The sequence below is a fragment of the Vombatus ursinus genome, unplaced genomic scaffold, assembly GCF_900497805.2.
Source record: "Vombatus ursinus unplaced genomic scaffold, bare-nosed wombat genome assembly UNPS02014799.1, whole genome shotgun sequence".
Classification (NCBI taxonomy): domain Eukaryota; kingdom Metazoa; phylum Chordata; class Mammalia; order Diprotodontia; family Vombatidae; genus Vombatus; species Vombatus ursinus.
The window spans coordinates 26168584-26187391 of NW_020954577.1; the positions used below are offsets into that span (position 1 = coordinate 26168584).

General features: G+C 41.3%; 2 protein-coding genes and 1 pseudogene across 3 annotated transcripts in view; all 3 read left to right on the plus strand.

Moving 5' to 3' along the window:
* Nucleotides 1-1951: 1951 nt before the first annotated feature.
* Nucleotides 1952-3415, plus strand: LOC114050325 (annotated as a pseudogene).
* Nucleotides 3416-8196: 4781 nt separating this feature from the next.
* Nucleotides 8197-18808, plus strand: part of LOC114050326 (DNA topoisomerase 2-binding protein 1-like) — a 44496-nt gene continuing 33884 nt past the window's right edge. The window contains 1 exon segment of the mRNA XM_027871933.1: nucleotides 8197-8370. The gene's annotated coding sequence lies outside the window, so the exon portion shown is untranslated.
* Nucleotides 8377-18447, plus strand: LOC114050362 (C-C chemokine receptor-like 2). 2 transcript variants are annotated; one of them, XM_027871967.1, is made up of 3 exons: nucleotides 8377-8463; nucleotides 16217-16460; nucleotides 17315-18447. In XM_027871967.1, the coding sequence occupies exon 3, from the start codon at nucleotides 17352-17354 to the stop codon at nucleotides 18396-18398; it is 1047 nt and encodes a 348-aa protein (XP_027727768.1). In that variant the 5' UTR covers nucleotides 8377-8463; nucleotides 16217-16460; nucleotides 17315-17351; the 3' UTR covers nucleotides 18399-18447. The 2 variants fall into 2 exon arrangements, with proteins under 2 accessions (XP_027727768.1, XP_027727769.1); XM_027871968.1 differs by lacking the exon at nucleotides 16217-16460.

An 18808-nucleotide genomic window follows, 5' to 3' on the forward strand; every position in this document is an offset into this window, starting at 1 on the left:
GTGAGCCAAGGAGATTAAATAACTTGTCCCAAATCATCTGACTGTTTAGAGACAGAAGCAGGATTCCGAGTTAGACCTTTTGATTCTGAATTTGCAGCTCATTCTACTATTGCAGGCTGTGATGAAAAGGAACAAAGAAGAAGGAATTGTCAACCTATTGTCTCATTAAACGAAACTTGTTGGGTTTTCTATGGTGATTTAAAATGAAACATTAGTTTCAACAGATTCAGGAGAGTTGTCTTACGACTTGTCTTATGACAACATTTACTTCCATTGGAGACTGCCAATAGGAGGACTGAGGATTCAGAATTTATAATCAGATAATAGATATAATCTATAATTAGAATGAAGTGGAAGTGATGTCAGGAAGAAAAGTTCAAGTTAGAAAGAGAATAAGTACTGAGAACAGAAGCCAGAGATACATGAAAGGGAAAGAAAGGAAAAAAGAGAGAGAGAAGGAAGGAAGGAAGAAAGAAAGAGAGAGAGAGAGAGAGAGAGAGAGAGAGAGAGAGAGAGAGAGAGAGAGAAAGAAAGAAAGAAAGAAAGAAAGAAAGAAAGAAAGAAAGAAAGAAAGAAAGAAAGAAAGAAAGAAAGAAAGAAAGAAAGAAAGAAAAGATGCAGCCATGGAAATAGGGAGCAGCTGTTAAGGAAATGAGGAAAAGAGAAAAGTCTGTGAAATAATTTTAGACTGTCTTTGGTCTCAAGGTTCTTCTTTCTGGTTTTCCTTGTGCCTATGATCTAGTTTCTTTCAAGACCATATGAACTAATGTTCACATATTTAAAATAAATACTTTATCCTCAACTGTACTGTGGTTTGAAAATGGATTTGCTCCATAATTGCATTATAAAAACATGACCATCTTTTCAAAAATATTCTTAGGTGGAAATAAATACAATTGATAGGGAAAAAATGGTGACCCAAGGCTTTTATTTTATTATGATGTCAAATATGTCAAATAAGTGAGTGAGAGGTGGCCCCGGCCCACACATCTGACTGATAAAGTACATGTTTCACTGCTCTAGAAGTGCAGTTGACCAGTCTAATATTAACATGCTCCTATGGATGGATGTTTATGAAAAACCCTGAGAGTAGTTATTATGCTTTCACTTCCTATCAAGGTGTCTTTTGCCTATGTTCTCAGTGCCATCCTGGGTGTATTTGACTGGTTTTCCTGCTTGCTGACAGGTCTTGGCATAACATAGTCTGTGATCTGTAGTAGCAGGCAGCTCAGAGCACTAGTTTTCAATTCTTTTCTTCTAACTTGTCTATAATGAGTATATAGTTAAGCAAAAGGCTCTACCATGACATATATGGTGCCACTATTAAGGGTACTGACCTGTCCTTTAAGAAACATTCTTCAAGGGACATGTGATCCGTACAAATTTTCTGGGCAAGTTTTTAATGTGCGATTACATTAGGCAACTATGGTATAATAAGATATTTAAAAGGAATCAATTCACTACCTTAGACAAAAGTACCTTTAAACGTACATACAAATTTTCTGGCTTTCCTTGTTATAGAAAACAATAATCCAGAATTAATTGCAGCCACCAGCTAGGTAGCCTACTGGATAAAGCAATGGGCCTAGAGAGAGGAAGACCTGAATTCAAATCCAGCCCCAAACACTTACTAGCTGTGTGACCCTTGGCAAGTTACTTTACCTCTAACTGCCTTGCTTTCATCACCTATAAAGTGGGGATAATAATATCTACCTCCCAGGGCTGTTGTGAGGGCTGAAAAAGATAATATTTATAAAACAATGAGCACAGTGTCTGGCATACGGTAGGTGCTTAATAAATCCTTCAATGAAATCCACAGCCCCTCAAAAGAAATGGGTTTAGTCATCCATACAGGAAAAACCAACTGGATGAAGAATCCGCACTGCCCGGGTTACAACGTGCAGTTGTACGGGCAAGCCACGGAGCTATTCCGTCAATCAGCCCTTCTGGGATGCCCTCGGTAGCCCGCAGTGGCCCACTGTGGCCGCACGGGGGCGCAGCCCGCAGCCTGGAGGTCGTAGGAGGAGGAGTCGTTGCTGGAGGGGCCACTGTGGGAGGAGGCGCTGCTAAAGCCGCCGCCGCCGCTTCCTCCGCGTGTCTGGGCGCCCCGTCCCGGCCCCCGTTCCGAGCCGGCAGGGGCCTGCAGGTTCCGGGTCGGGCACGCGGGTCTGGAGGGGTGGGAGCCCCGGAGCCGCTCTCAGAGGTCCGGGCTGCGTCCGTGGCGGCGCACGGTTGCCCTGGAGGCGGACTAAGCTGCCGAGCACTGTCGGAGGTTCAGCTGAGAGCCGCTGCTGCGCGTGTCTTGTGATCGCGATGGAAATCGTTTAAGCACCAGACTTTGGATTATCTTCATGGGGAGTTCGGATTCCCAACGATGAGCAAACTGGCGTCGCGCTGCAGGAGGAGGCTGGCGGCTTTGGCCTCCCATATCCCTACGTTCATCTGACGGCTTGGCCAATGCTTTACGGTCAAATATAGCACTTAAAAAGGCTTTGACACACTTGTGATTCTCATGGGTTAGCCTGGAACAAAGCTACTGTTTGGGTTCTACACTATCTCAGCACATGAGGTGCAAGCTGTGAAAGCAGAATTATTGGGTGTGTGTGTGTGTGTGTGTGTGTGTGTGTGTGTGTGTGTGTGATGCAAGCGGATGGAACTGATGCTATTGATAAACAGCTACAACGGAGACGCTGGAAATAATGTTCAGTACATTGGGAGTTGTTATTCAGTAGCAGAACTGAAGACGATTATGGATACATTTGATACTTGGGAGGGTGAAGGTGTTAGCTACCAGCCTGTTCCACAGCAATCGAGAGAATGCTGGACTCTTGACCTTTACACGGAAATCTTCTTCACTTGGCTCCAATTAGAAAAAGGTGCTTGCTAACCTTGAATGAAGAGGAAGAGGACGGTGTGAACTGTAAAGCAGGACCTAAACCCTTTAGATTTTGGGGTCCTTCAACAAGCACACATCAAAGTCAAGAATTCTGCTTCAATAAAGGGGCTTACATCTAATACTTCAAAAACCTCTTCCCAGATGCAGCCCGGTAGTGATGGTCATTTAGTTGGATGCCATACAGCATCAAAAACCATACCTGACCCTGGAATGTCTGTGACTTCACGGACACCCTGTAGTGTGCAGAAGTGCAGAAAATGGTGAAACACACACATCCCCAGAGAAGGCTTGCCCCACTGGAGTGATCAAACTGGAGTGGTCTCCTTTGTGCATACCTTCTCACCTGTCCTCTCCAGAAAGGAATGAAACAAACCACTCCATAGCTACTCTAATCGTGCGTAATTTATATCATTTTGCTCACCTTCTCAATAGATGAGGAAGGGCTGGGAAGAAGGGAGAGAATTTGGAACTCATATTTTAAAAAGAAAAGAATGTTAAAAATAAATCAGCCATGGATTTCACAGTTGATCATCATTACAACACTGCTGTAACACTTCATTGTGCACAATGATCTCCCAGTTCTTCTCACATCAATTTCTATGTTTATAAAGATCTTGCCATGTTTTTTTTTTCTGAAACCTCTCTGCTTGTCATTTCTTATATCACAATAGTATTCCATCACAACCATATGTCACAAATTGTTCAGCCATTCTCCAACTGAAGAGCATCCCCTCAGTTTCCGATTCTTTGCCACCACAAAAAAATTACTCTAATTTGTACACATAGACTCTTTTCCTCTGATCTCTTTGAGATACAGACCTAGTAATGGTATTGCTGAGTCTGGTATTGCTGAGGTATGCACATTTTTATAGCCTGGCAAAGTTCCAAATTGTTCTGCAGAATAATTGGACCAGTTTGCAATTCCACCAGTAGTTTATTAGTCTACCTATTTTCTCCTCATCACCACCAGCTTTTGTCATTTCTGATACGTATGAGGCAGCACTTTAAAGTTGTTTTAATTTGCATTTCTCTAATCAATAGTGATTTAGAGCACTTTTCATATGACTAGAGATAGCTTTGATTTCTTTTTCTGGAAACTGCTTGTTCATATCTTTTGACCATTTATCTATTGAAGAATGGAGCTTATTTTTTATACATTTGACTCAATTCCCTATGTATGTGAGAAATGAGGCCTTTATCAGAGAAACTAGCTGTATAAATTTTTTGCTACTTCATTGTCTATGGTATCTTTTAGCAAAGTGTAGTTTCCCTGATTACTTCTTTTAATTAGTTCTCTTTTTCTTTTATTTTGTCTGAAGTCACGATTGTTTCCTCTGCCTTTTTACTTCAGTTGAAGCTTAACAGATTCTGTTCCAACCCTGACTCAAAATTTTAAAAAGTAAATGATAAAAATGTTTTGCATGTAATTGGAAAAAATAAAATATTTGAAAAAAATTATGCTCATACCATCTGCTTTATCCAATAGTTGTAAAGAAATGCTATGTAACAGCAAAAACATGTGCTGGCATATACTTGCTTAATAAATGCTTGTTGAAAATTACCCCCTCATTCACTGGCTATGACTTCATAGAATCACAGAATCTTAACAATGGTACAGACCCTAAAAGTCATCTAGTTCAACCTGCCTCCAGATGCAGGAATCTATTTTATAGTATTTCTGACATGCGGTCATCCAGTCACTGCTTAAATACTGCCAAGGATAGGGACCTCATCACTTTACAAGGCAGCTCACTAAATCCTTGGACATACAGCTCACTTCTTCACAAGACAGCCCATTTCATTTTAACAACCCTCATTGTTGCAAAGTTATTTCTCCTACTGAACTGAACTCTGCGTCCTTATAACTTTTACTTCCTTCTCCTAATTCTTTCCCCTACAGCGGAGAATCTACTTTCTTTCCTATTCTAGTTTCCAAATATTTGAAGACAGCTATTATGCCTCCCCTTCGATCTCTTTTCTAAACTGAAGACCACAAATCTTTCCATTGTACCTCGTAAGATGCTTTCCATGGCCTCCCAAGCCTCCATGCCTGACTCTGGGGGTCATTCCAATTTGCCAATATTTCTCTTAAGATGTAGTACCCAGAACTAGGGGATAGGATACCGAGAGAAATTTAGGTGATATCAAAACAAAACACATCAGGAGGGCAGAGCCAAGATGGCGGAGGGAAAGCAGTGACTTGCTTGAGTTCTCCCCCCAAACCCCTCCAAATACCTACAAAAAATGGCTCTAAACAAATTCTAAAGCAGCAGAACCCACAAAAAGACAGAGTGAAACAAATTTCCAGCCAAAGACAGCCTGGACGGTTGATCAGAAAGGTATATCGCGCCGGGCAGGGAGAGGAGCGCAGTTCAGCCTGGGCGCACTGGCCGCAGCGACCCTGGAGCAGGCCTCAAAGGACTGAATCGCAGGCAGCTGTGGCGGTTTCCAGACTTTTCAACCCAGGAACGCCAAAGACAACTTAGAAGATCAGTGGGAAAAGTCTGTGACTGTGGTGAGAGAGGAGCTAGGTCTCAGCCACAAGTCTGGAGCGTGGCCCAGGGCCGCGGCTGCCTCCTGAGCTTCCGGCCCACAGACTGAGGGGGAATCAAGTGGCTGATCAGAGGGTGATTGCAGGTTCTCTTTGCCAGAGCTGAGGCAGGAATCTCTTGCTTTACCGGTGCTTGGATCTGGGTCACAGTTCTGAGGGGCAGTCCTGGGAAGAGGAGGAGTGTTGGTGCGGTGGAGCTTGTTTTGGCTGTGGAGAGGAAACACCTCGCCCCTTATCATAGCACCTTGGAAGAACTGAAAATTTTCAGATCCCTAGAAGTATCTGAAAACAGCTGTACAAACCCCCGAAGCTTGGGACAGTACATTCTCCACATTGGAAGCAGACTTTTACCTTAACAAAGAGTTCAAAACTCAAGTAATTGGTTGGGATTATGAGCAAGCAGCGTAAAAAGAGTCAGACTATATTATCTTACTTTGGTGACAAAGAAGATCAAAACATACAACCAAAAGAAGACAACAAAGCCAAAGCTCCTACATCCAAAGCCTCCAAGAAAAATATGAATCAGTCCCAGGCCTTGGAAGAGCTCAAAAGGGATTTTGACAAGTAAGAGAAGTAGATGAAAAACTGAGAGTGATGCAAGAAAATCATGAAAAACAAGTCATCAGCTTGCTAAAGGAGACCCAAAAAAATACTGAAGAAAATAACACCTTAAAAAATAGCCTAACCCAAATGGCAAAAGAGGTCCAAAAAGCTAATGAGAAGAAGAATGCCCTAAAGAGAAAAACTGGCCAAATGGAAAAGGAAGTCCAAAAGATGACTGAAGAAAATACTTCCTTAAAAATTAGAATAGAGCAATTGGAAGCTAGTGACTTTATGAGAAATCAAGATACTGTAAAACAAGTCCAAAAGAATGAAAAATTAGAAAACAATGTGAAATATCTCATTGGAAAAACAACTGACCTGGAAAATAGATCCAGGAGAGAGAATTTAAAAATTATTGGACTATCTGAAAGCCATGATCAAAAAAAGAGCCTAGATATCATCTTTCAAGAAATTATCCAGGAAAACTGTCCTGATATTTTAGAACCAGAGGGCAAAATAGAAATTGAAAGAATCCACTGATCTCCTCCTGAAAGAGATCCCCAAAGGAAAAGTCCTAGGAATATTGTAGCCAAATTCCAGAGTTCCCAGGTCAAGGAGAAAACATTACAAGCAGCCAGAAAGAAACAATTCAAGTATTGTGGAAACACAATCAGGATAACACAAGATTTAGCAGCTTCTACATTAAGGGACTGCAGGGCATGGAATATAATATTCCAGAGGGCAAAGGAGATAGGATTACAACCAAGAATCACCTACCCAGAGATAGGATTACAACCAAGAATCACCTACCCAGCAAAACTGAGTATAATCCTGCAGGGGAAAAATGGTCATTCAGTGAAATAGAGGACTTTCAAGCATTCTTGATGAAAAGACCAGAGCTGAATAGAAAATTTGATTTTCAAATACAAGACTCAAGTGGAACATGAAGAGGTAAACAGGAAAGAGAAAATCAAAAGAGACTTATTAAGGTTGAACTGTATACATTCCTGCATGGAAAGATGACATTTGTAACTCATGAGACCTTTGTCAGTATTAAGGTAATTGGAGGGGGAAAAATTATATGTACATATATATAGATATAGATAGAAAGAGGGCATGAGGTGAGTTGAAAATGAAGGGGTCATGAGAATAAAATTAAGGGGTGAGAGAGAATTATACTAGGAGAAGGAGAAAGGGAGAGGTAGAATGGGGTAAATTATCTCACCAAAAACAAACCAGAAAAGAAAAGGCTCTTACAGTGGAGGGGAAATGGGGGAAGGTGAGAGGGAATGAGTGAATCTTATTCTCATAGGATTTGACTTAAGGAGGGAATAACGTAACACTCAATTGGGAAATCTGTCCTACCCTACAGGAAAATGGGGGGGGGAGGGGACAAGAGAGCAGGGGAATGATAGAGAAGAGGGCAGGTTGGGGGAGGGGTAATCAGAAGCAAATACTTCTGAGGAGGGACAGGGCCAAAAGAAAGAATAGAATAAATAGGGGGCAGGATAGGATTAAGGGAAATAGAGTTAGTTTTTCACAGCATGTCTACTATGGAAGTGTTTTGCATAACTGCACATATATAACCTATATTTAGTTGCTTGCCTTATCAATGAGGGTGGGTGGGGAGGGAGGAAGGGAGAAGGGAGGAAGGGAGAAAATTTGGAGCCCAAAGTTTTAAAAACACATGTTTAAAAAAAATGTTTTCACATGCAACTGGGAAATAAGAAATACAGGAAATGGGGTAAAGAAATCCATCCTGCCCTACAGGAAAATTGAAAGGGAAGGGGATAAGAGAAGGGGGGAGAGTTAGAAGGGAAGGCAGAGTAGGGGAAGGGGTATTCAGAATGCATGCCATCTTGGGGTGGGGGGAGGGGCAAGATGGGGTGAAAATTTGGAACTCAAAATCTTGTGGAAGTAAATGCTGAAAACAAACAAAAAAAAATAAAAATTACCATGAAATAAAAAAAAACAAAAGACATCAATAAACATTTCTTTAAAAAAAAAATACAGTATTCTGAATTGTATAAAATGTTCCAGTTACTGCCTGATGAGCACAGAATGCAGTGAGACTATTGCTTCCATTCTTCCAGACACTCTCCCTCTATTCAGACAGGAAGCTGACATCAGCCTTGAGAATAATTTTTGTGACTGCCTGCTTTGCACTGATTTCAGTTTCACTCTGAGTTTCCATTTCCCTCATTAAGAAAACACACACACATGCCATGTGACTGCCAAGAAGAGCGACAGTGTTGGGCTGGTGACCGGGGATGCCTGCAGAGCTGGAGCCACTGAGCCTGGGGCTGGATTTCATCATCACTCTGATAAACAGAAGTGGAATTTCCTAGGACGAAGTATATAAAGGAAGGGTCCTGGGGTGGTAAGTAATCCCTTTGCTGGTGGAGTCAGATTTGCTACAACCCCGTCGCCTCCCGGCAGGAATGGTTCAGCAATGAAAAAAGGAACTACCTGAGTAAGTCAGCCTTCAGCAGGTGGGGAAGGGGGCTGTGTGGATCATCAGGGCTGTTGAAATCGTTCTCTGAGGTGCAGCTGTGCTCTCTTAGTACACTGGGAAGGTGGCTGACGGAGGGAGGTGGAAAGTATTGTGACTTGCTGTCCCTACCACTCAGAATATCTTGGGAAATGAGGCTGTGCTTAATACCCACACCAGAGTAGGGGGGGTGTTAATTTATCAGAAGGTAAAGATATATAAATTTAGTTACCACCTTGGCTGCATATCTAATTTGGTTTTTTAATATTTATTCATATCTTTTGTTTTTACACCACCTCTATTTTATAGTGGGAAAGGTACTCCTTCTGGAGTCAGAGGACCTGGGTTCAAATCCTGATTCTGACACTGACTACCTGTCTAACCCTGGGCGAGTCACTTAACTTCCCTGTTTCTCGATTCCCTCATCTGTAAAATGAAGGGTTTCCATTAGCTGGCCTCTGACGTTCCCTCCAGTCCAAAATCTCCGATGCTATTTCTGAATATATCCTTCCTGCTTCCTTTACTCAGAAAGCTATGCCTTGTAACTGAGAATAAAAAAAGAAAGAGAGGGTGGAGAAGCAGCTCGGGAAAACAACCATTGATTGCTTCTGATACCATATGCATTGTTCCACACTCTTAGCCCTCATCTCTACAAAAAGAGAGGGGGATGTATTTTCTCATCTTTCCTTCTGGGCCAAGCTTGGTCTGTATGATTACATAGCATTAAGTTACCTTCTTAGTCCTTTTTTAATTATTTTTTTAGATTGTATTCTTTGTCCTCCCTATTCAAGTCATGTCAACAATTATTATTAAACTCCTATGTGCCAGGCACTGAGCTAAGCACTGGAAATATAAAGAAAAGTCTAAATAACCCCTGCCCTCAAGAAGAGGACAATCTAATATTGTGGAGGGGTAACATGCAAACAACTAGGGACAAACAAGATATAATCAAGATAAAATGGAGATCATCTCAGAGGGGAGGCATTGGCATTAAGGCAGACCAGGAAAAAGTTCTTGCCAAAGCAGAGACTGTAGCTAAGACTTATAGGAAGCTAGGATAGCCAAAAGGGAGAGGTAAGGAAAGAGGGTGTTTTATTTTACTGTATACAATGTTATTGTTATTGTATAAATTATTCTCCTGGTTCTGCTCACTTGGTTTTGCATCAGTTATACAGGTCTTTCCAAGATTCTCTGAAACTATCCCTATTCATCATTTCTTACTGCACAATAGTGGTCTATCACATTCACATACCATTATTTGCACAGCCATTCACCAGTTGGTGGGTAATCCCTCAGATTTCAGTTCTTTACCACCACTGAAAGAGCCACAGTAAATATTTTTGTACATGGGGTACTTTTCCTGTTTCTCAGATCTCCTTGCAGTATGGACCCCTCTCCCCATCCAGTGGTATCACTGGAGCATAGATTCAAATTGCTTTTCAAAATGACTGGACCAGTTCACAGCCCCACCAACAGAGCATTAATGCACCTGTTTTCCTACAGCTCCTGAAGCGTGTGTCTTTTTTTCTTTGACAATTTTGCCAAGTTGTTTTAATTTGCATTCCTCTCATTATTAGTCATTTGAGGCACTTTTCCATAAAGCTATTGAAAGCTTGGATTTCTTCCTCTGAAAAGTACTTGTTCATATCCTTTGATCATCAGTTGAGGAGTGGTTCAAATGTACAAAGTTTTCATTAGTTTTCCCCTACACCTGAGAAATGAGGACTTTATCAGAGAAACTTGCCACAAAAACTTTCCTCCCAATTACCTGGTTCTCTTATAATTTTAGTTGCACTGGCTTTCAAATAGAAGATTTTATATTTGATTCTAGAAGTAATAGGGAGACATGGAGTTTACTTGAATAGAGCGGTGACATGGTCAGACCTGCACTTTGATAGATGAGTGGAAGATGGCCCAAAGAGGAGAGAGAGACTTGATGCAGGGAAACCAACTAAAAGGCTATTGCAATAGTCTAGTCATTAGGTGATAAAGAGCTCGTACACAGATGATAGTAGTATCAAAGGAGAGAATGGGGAGGATAGGAGAGATGTTGTACAGGCACAATCAACAGGTCTATGGTGAAGAGGTGAGAAAGTAAGGAGTCAAGGATGACACCCTAGGTTGCAAGTCAAATGACTAGAAGGATGATAGAACCTGTGACAATAATAAGGAAGTTAGGAGAGGGGAGGGTTGAGGGGGGAGAAGATAATGAGTTCAGTTTTGGACATGTAGAGTTTAAGATGTCTACAGGATAACCAGTTTAGATGTCTAATAGGCAGCTGGAGATGTGAAACTAAGGCTCCACAGAGGGGTAAGGGATGGATAAACAGTTCTGAAATAGAGCATCTGATTTACTTCAGTTCATCTAATTCTTCCCTGGCTGCCAAGGCAATTGATCTGAAACTCTGCTTTATCCCTCTTGAGGCATACTGGAGTATGTCTAAGATGGCATTTCTACCAGAAACAGAGAAATATCTCAGCCTTTCCCCTGCCACTGTGTAGATACCGCTACTATAACTGTCCATAATATTCCATCTTCTATCTTTGTATTTTTGCATAGTCCCCATGCCTGGAATGCCCTCTCTCCTTACCTCCACCTTTCAGAATCTCTAGCTTCCTTCACTTCCTATAGGAAGCCTACCCAGATCCTCAGTTTCTGGTATACTTTCCTCCCAAATTATTTTATCTATTATCTATTTTGTATTTTCTTATCTGTGTATATGCCCCCAACTTCTAATAGAATGTAAGTTCGTCAAGGGCAGGCCCTGTTTTGTTTTTGTCTCTGTCTCTGAATTCTAAGTGCCAGGCACAGTGTTGGCACTGGGTGTTCAATACATGCTTGGTGAACGAAATGGGTTTAGATTCACAGCCCTCCGGGTAAAAATGTGTGACTTGTCAGCAGTGAATACTTGGGTGAGGGTCAACAGCCAAAGAAGACTATTCTTGGACTTGTGGTTGGCCTCCAGTGTCACAAGCCATAGCAACTCCGTCTCTACCTAAACCAATTATAACACCACTAACCACCCTTTTAAAGGTCAGTCTCAGCTAATGTGAAATAACACTTGTGACGTTTAAAACTCAACCTTGAACTTCTATGGCTTGAGTAGCTTTTGTGTTAGAAAAATTATCAGGGGCTGCTTTCAAGTAGAAAATTCCTCAGCTGAAAAAGGAGAATCCTCTCTGAGGAGCTTTTAGCAAGTTTAGGAGGTGTCTCTTGGCCATTTGGGGGTACCTCCAGGACAAGAAAGATGTAGTCGTAATGGATAGAGCACTGGCCCTGAAGTCAGGAGGACCTGAATTCTAATCTGGACTCAAACCAAACACTTGACACTTACTAGCTGTGTGACCCTGGGCAAGTCACTTAATCCCAATTGCCTACAAAAAAAATAGTCTACGTAAATGGCCTCTGCCAATTGATAGTCATCTACAGCTAGGAGGAGGTGTTCCTTGGGTTCAAAAACTCAACTTCACATAACCACAGTTGAGGAAACAGGGCTAGTTACTGAGAAAAAGATCTTGGAGATTTAGCTAACCACAAGCTCAATGAGTCAGAAATAGGATCTGGCAATCCAAAAAGCTGTTATGATCTTTGGCTGCATTAAGAGAGGGAGGCAGAAATGGGAAAGATTTGGGGAAATGACAACATTTTTTAAAAAGCATCAGCTCGGTTGTGTAGAGCACCAAGCCTGGAGTCAGGAAGACTCCTCTTCTTGAATTCAACTGTGGCCTCCAACACTTACTATCTGTGTGACCCTGGGCAAGTTACTTAACCCTGTTTGCCTCAGTTTCCTCATCTGTAAAATGAATTGGAGAAAGAGAAGGCAAACCACTCCAATATCTTTGCCAAGGAAACCCCAAATGGGGTCACCAAGAGTCAGACACAACTGAAACAACTCAACAACAACAACAACAACAACAAACTTGAAAAGTTGTGATGTGGACTAAGGATGAGAGTGTATATTGACGGGACCTCATAGATCATCTAGTCTAACTACTTGATTTTTCAGATGAGGAAAGTCCAAGGAAATTACGTGAATAACCACGTTCACACTGGCAATGACTGACAAACAAGGATTCAAAGCCAGGAGGCATTTTTCATTTGTACCACACTGCCTCTGTTTGGTCCCAAAGTACTGGATAGAAGTTGCAGAGAGGCTGATACCAGGCTTCATGCAAGCAAAATGTCCTAACAACAAAAGCTAGCCAAAAGTAAAATGGGTGACCTTGGGAGGAAGCAGGTTCCTCATCACTAGAGGTCTTCAAAAAACAAACAAATGCACCACCCACCACTTTCTAGGGATTTTTGTAGAAGAAAAGTTTGATATGGGTTAGTTTCAGTGTCCTTTGATGTCCCTTCTGAGTCAGCGTTTGTGCTGATAGAAGTATTTTGAAAGAACTTATAAACTCGTAGGACCACTTAAAAGAGACTTGGTGCTCTCATTCATAGTCTTTATGAACAAACATCTGACTCACTACACAGACAACAGGAAGAGGCGACAGTCCCTCAACAAAAAACACAACAGTTACACTAGGCACGACAGAAGGCCCCAAGATAATGCAGCTAGGGTCTGCTGGAGTGCAGGCTCCTAAAAGGGAGCGGCACTGGACTTGCCATGGACTGTGTGGTGTGATGTGTCTGAACTTTTAGTTTGGCCTACCACTGACCCAGGAGCAGGACTACAGAGGGCAACCTTTAGGAAGGCATGGAAATTCCAGTAAAGGAGTTACTTACCTCTGTCTCTGAAAATACGGTCAGACCTGGAAAACCAAGAGTGTTACTTCTGTCTCCCAGGCTCTGACTGATCAATCAAGCATTTACTATGTGCCAGGAATTCTGCTAAATATATAAATAAAAAGCAGAGAGAGACCATTGCCTCAAGAAGCTTACATTTGAATGGGGAGACAACGTATGTGAATCAGAACATACATAATAAATACAGAGAAGATATAAGATAACCTTAGAAGGTTATCTTAGTAGCTGATTATACTAATGGCTGGGGGGACCAGGACAGGCCTTCTGAAGGAGATGGTGCTTGAGTCTTAAAGAAAGGCAGGGATTCTAACAGTCAGATTGGGAGGGAGAGGATTCCAGGCATAAAGAATAGGCATTGGAAAGACAAGGAGATGGGAGACAGGGTGCCGTGTTTGAGGAATAGCAAGTAGGCCATTATGGCTAGATCATGGAGTGCAAGGAAACAAGTAGAATGTCATCACATGCAAAGGTGGGAAGACAGATTGTCTTCCTCATATGACAGATGAAGATACTGAGGTTCAGAGACTTGCCCAAGGTCACACACTAAATGGCAAAGCTGATACTCAGCTCCAGTTCTGACTTTCAGTCCAATCTTCTCTCCCTTAGGCTACATTGCCTTCAGTTATACTCTGATTATTATAGTGCTCTGCCTTGACACGTGGCCCCTGAAGGCTTCCAATATAGAGCAGGCTGCCCCTATGGTTTGATGGGAAGATTTTAAGACTTTTGGTCAGAGCAGGTATTGAAGACAATATGAATTATGGATGATAAGCTATTCATGACAAATGTAAGATATTTGAGGGTAGAGATCAGCTTTTCTTTGGTCATCTTTTTTTGTTTGTTCATATTCATGATTTCATCGGTTTACAGAATTCCCTCTACCCAAGCAGATCAACAGTTCTTCTGTATAACTAACAGTCTTCAGAGAGGCATCCAAAGCACTAAAGGGTTAAGTGGATTGCCCAGGACCACACATCAAGGACACTGGAACCAGGTTTTCCTGACTCCAGCGCCAGTTATCTACCCACTATACCACAGTGTTATCTAACATGTAGCAATCATCTTTAAAATAGTCATGCCTAAGCATAGCATTCAGATTCATTTAACAAGTATTTGAGCACCTGCTGAGAGGTATTTGAAGGTAACTAAGAATATGGTTCCTTATCTTCAAGGAGTTTTCCACCTATTATTAGTAGAATTTACTAAGTATGTTACTAAATTAAGTTCAACAAACATTTACTAAGTACTTATTACGTGTAAGACTCATCTTTGGTACTAGGAGACAAAGACTAATTGAAAAATAATCTCTGCTCTCAAGGAGGCAGGGATACAAGATGCAGACAGGTATGTAAATGAAAGTTAATCTCAGGAAAGACAGAGTAGTAAAAAGAAGGGACCAAGAAAGGCTTTCTGTAAGAAGCAGCACCACCTGAGTTGAGTCTTAAGGGAAGCATGTGGGGTAGTTTTTGAAAAGGCAAGAAGGCAGGGGATAGAATGATGAGTTATAGTAATGGCAGGTAGACCCAATTTGGCTATCTTTACAGAATGTCCAAAGGGAAATAGAATGTAGTCACATGATAGAAATAGTTGATGTATATGAATTCAATCATATGTATTCAACAAAAGAAAAGAAATTAAATAGTGCAGGTTCTTTGGCTGCTCTGCCACTCAAAGTGTGAATGACCAAGGGTGTGAGATGGGAGACCTGCATGTTCCTTTTCCTTCGTCATAGTTCTCTTCATTATGTTTACAGTCTATTCATTCTGTGTAGATTGACAGAGCTAATAAGCTAATGAAAAGGAGACCCTAAGTTTGCCTTCCTGGAATTCCTGGTCAACTAGGATGCCCCTCAAGTGTTTCCTTTGGCACCTTTGTTTCTCCTCTTGTTCTTATAGTGGTGGTGGTGGTGGTGGTTGTCTCTTCATGACCCCATTTGGGGTTTTCTTGGCAGAGATACTGGAATACTTTGCCATTTCCTTCTCCAGCTCATTTTATTAATGAGGAAACTGGGCAAACAGGATTAAGTGACTTGCCCAGGGTCACACAGCTAGTAAGTGTCTGAAGCCAGACTTGAACTCAGGAAGAGGAGTCTTCTGACCCCAGGCCGGGCGCTTCATCTACTGTACCACTCAGCTGCTCCCATATCCCCCCTTATCTGATGGTAAAGCAGGAAGAAGAAACAGTGAGGGCTGTGATCACCCTCTGTTATAATCTCACTTCATTGCAATGCCCCTTCAAGTGTATTTTCTTCCTACCATCTCAGCCTTCAATAGCTTTTTCTTTTTTTTAAATATGAGCAAAAGCCCTGGCCGCTGCCTGTTTCTTAATATCTGGGTGCTGTGAAGAATGAACTTTCCATCTGATTGTTTCCACAGCAGATCAACATTTCAGTCGAGTCTGCTCTCTGATTCAGACTGCCTTGCCAAGTCCCTTAAACCCTTCCCAGATACACATACCTACTGAAAGAGCCATACTGTATTTTACCTAGGATTTATGTGCTTTTCCAGGTTAATTTTGATTAGACACAATTTTTACCTTACATGGCTGACTTCAGAACCTAATTCCCTGCACTGCACTGTGAAATGTCTGGAAAGGTGGACTGGAGGCAGCCTCTGGGTGATAGGTGTAATGCCAAGAAAGTTCAGAGGATAGGGAGACCATTTCTTGCTTGAAGGCACAGTGCGGCAGGGAGATCTGAAAAGGTTTTAAGGAACAGGAAGCATTTGGAGAAGGCCTTAGAGGATGGGTAGGATTTCAAGGGTAGAGATGGAAAGGAGGTTATTCTGGGATAAGGAATGGAATGATGTAAGACTCATTCTAAAATAGAAGCGAGCCATCAGAAGCTACAAACCATTTTGCAGGGTGGCCACTTCACATGCTTATCTTGGGTAGCCAGGAGAGTTGGCAAGCGGGAAAGCCAGAGGTAGATTTGGGGGAGGGGAGGAAAAGAAAGAAAAACAACAACTTCCTTTATTTTCACAGAAGCTTCTGAAGTCCTGATGACTTACTTGCACAAGCCTTCAGTTTACTTATTTCAGGAAGTTACAAAGGCTGACCCATGGGTAAGAAGTAAGAGAGAGATGAACTTCTTCCTGTTCTTCGGGGCTCAGAACTGGAGCTATAAATGACAGAAGTCTCGTTATTTAGCAAATGTACTGTTCCTTTACATGGCTCTTTCAGTGGTTGGTCAGAAAACAACTGAATTTCACATAGGAAGATCTTTCTGGTAAGCCATCTTCTTTTAACTAACTACTGAGGAGCCAATATATGTTTTGTGTGCTTCTACAAACTCTTGCTTACGTATGTTTTCTTAGAACTAAGATAACAAGCCTTGTATGAGAAACTTTCCATTGGTGAATAAGATACACTTTTTAAAAATTACTACATACTATCTATATTTATTTCTCTTTTAAAAGTGTATGTTAAGTTGAATTAGATAAGTTATGATGCTTGGTTCTTTAGCATTTTTTATTGGAATGTCTTCTATTATTTGCTAATTATTTCACGAGTACATGTTTTGCTCTACTCCTCTCTTTTCTCTTCCCCATCCTTACTCCCCAAATGGTTGTGAGCTTCTCAGAGGGTATTTGATATACTTTTCAATTCTCCCATAGCACTATGCACAGAGCTGAATACTTATTTAGCTGAATAGCTAAATACTTGTTTAACTGAATTCGTTGCTTTGATAAAATATGGACAAATTCTGAGAAATTTTTATTCTATACATCAATGAAAATGACTAGTCATGTGAGAACTAAAGCTATTCTGGTTAACATTATATGGTAGGGAAGCAGGCAGCAGAAGTATTATCACCCTCATTTTTGCTGATGAGGTAATTCAAGTTTTGAGTCCTACCTAAATGCCAGTTGTTACTATGTACAGTAAATGGAAGAGTACTATTCTTAAAAAGAGACTTAGAATGTTTAAGTGACTTGCCTAGGGTCACAGACCCAGTAAATGCTGGAGAGAGGAGGTCTTCTAACTTTAAGGCCAATGTTTTTCCCACTACTAAGCACCAACTCTGTAAAGAGGAAGCATACTTATTTTTACTATTCCTGCTTTGTTTTTTCTTTTATTCAGAGTGAGAGAAAAAAGATCCTTCACAAGACAGCCCAAGATGGATAATGACACTTCCACAACCTACTATGATGTTTTAATAGAAGATGACTTCAGTGATGATGTGACAGACCAGTGCCATAAACATGACGACAAAGTCTTCACAGCACAATTTCTGCCCACAATTTACTCCTTGATATTTATATTCGGCCTGGTAGGCAATGCCCTCCTTGTGCTAATCCTGGTCAAATATAAAGGACTCAAAGAAGTGGTGGACCTCTTTTTCCTAAACACAGTCATTTCTAATTTCCTTTTCTTGGTCACCTTCCCTTTCTGGATTCACACTGCAACACACAGCTGGGACTTTGGAGATACAATGTGTAAAATGGTTTCCGGGTTCTACTCAGTGGGCTACTATGGATACACGTGTTTCCTGCTACTTTTGATAATACATAGGTACCTGGCAGTTGTCCACATGGGAAGATTTCATTTGGCCGCCAAGAAGACCACCTATGGCATCATTACAAGCATGTGGGGACTAGCCACACTAGCCTCTTTACCAGAATTGGTGCTTTCCCAAGTTCAAACGGAAGGCAGAGATGACGTCTGCCGCTTTGTTCGACCTCATTATCCTCTAGGGGATGAGAAGTTCTGGAAGCATTTTCTGACTTTAAAGATGAACATTTTGGGATTTCTCATCCCACTGTTTGTTGCTATCTTTTGCTACTGGAGAATTAAAAAAACATCAAGATATAAGGAGAAAAAGTATGGACTTTTAAGACTTATTTTTGTCACGTCACTTGTTTTTATGGGGTTGTGGACACCTTACAACCTAGTGCTTTTCCTTATGACTTTTCAAGAGCACTTGAACCTGAGTGATTGTGAGAGCAGCTATCACCTGGACACAGCAGTCCAAGTAACCAAAATTATTGGCAATACTCACTGCTGCATTAATGCTGTGGTCTATGGGCTTCTGGATGAGACAGTTCGAAGACACCTCTATAGCCTTTTCCATCTCCAAAATAACACTGACGGTCATTTGAGGGAGGCTCCAGAAGAGCGATCTCCGACAACAAAAGGACCACTGTACCATTCCACTAAATTTTAAACCATATTCAGTGTAGGCTAAATAAATAAAATTCCCTTGATTTCATTTATTACTTGGCTTTGGGTAATTATTTTGTGTAGCTCTATCTATTATCTAAATTACATACCTATTATGTACTTAAACATATATGTACAGGGGTATGCATGTGTATACATATAGACATGCACATATATGTATAGGGGCAAATATGTATAGTATATATCATATCTAAGCAATTAATCATAAGTTCCTTGAAGACGGGGTGAGGCCGGGGTGCAGGCTCTGACCCTATTTATCTTCCCATAAATCCTCTCAAGGGGCTCCACCCAATGTGCAGGGACTTTCTTTATTCCTCATACGGCATGAATACCAATGGAACGAATTCGATGCCCATTGGCTATCTCTTGCTCTTACCCCATGACCACCTTTTT

Excerpts from the sequence above, each read along its gene's own strand:
- LOC114050362 (XM_027871967.1), top strand. The coding sequence starts at position 17,352 with ATGGATAATGACACTTCCACAACCTACTATGATGTTTTAATAGAAGAT.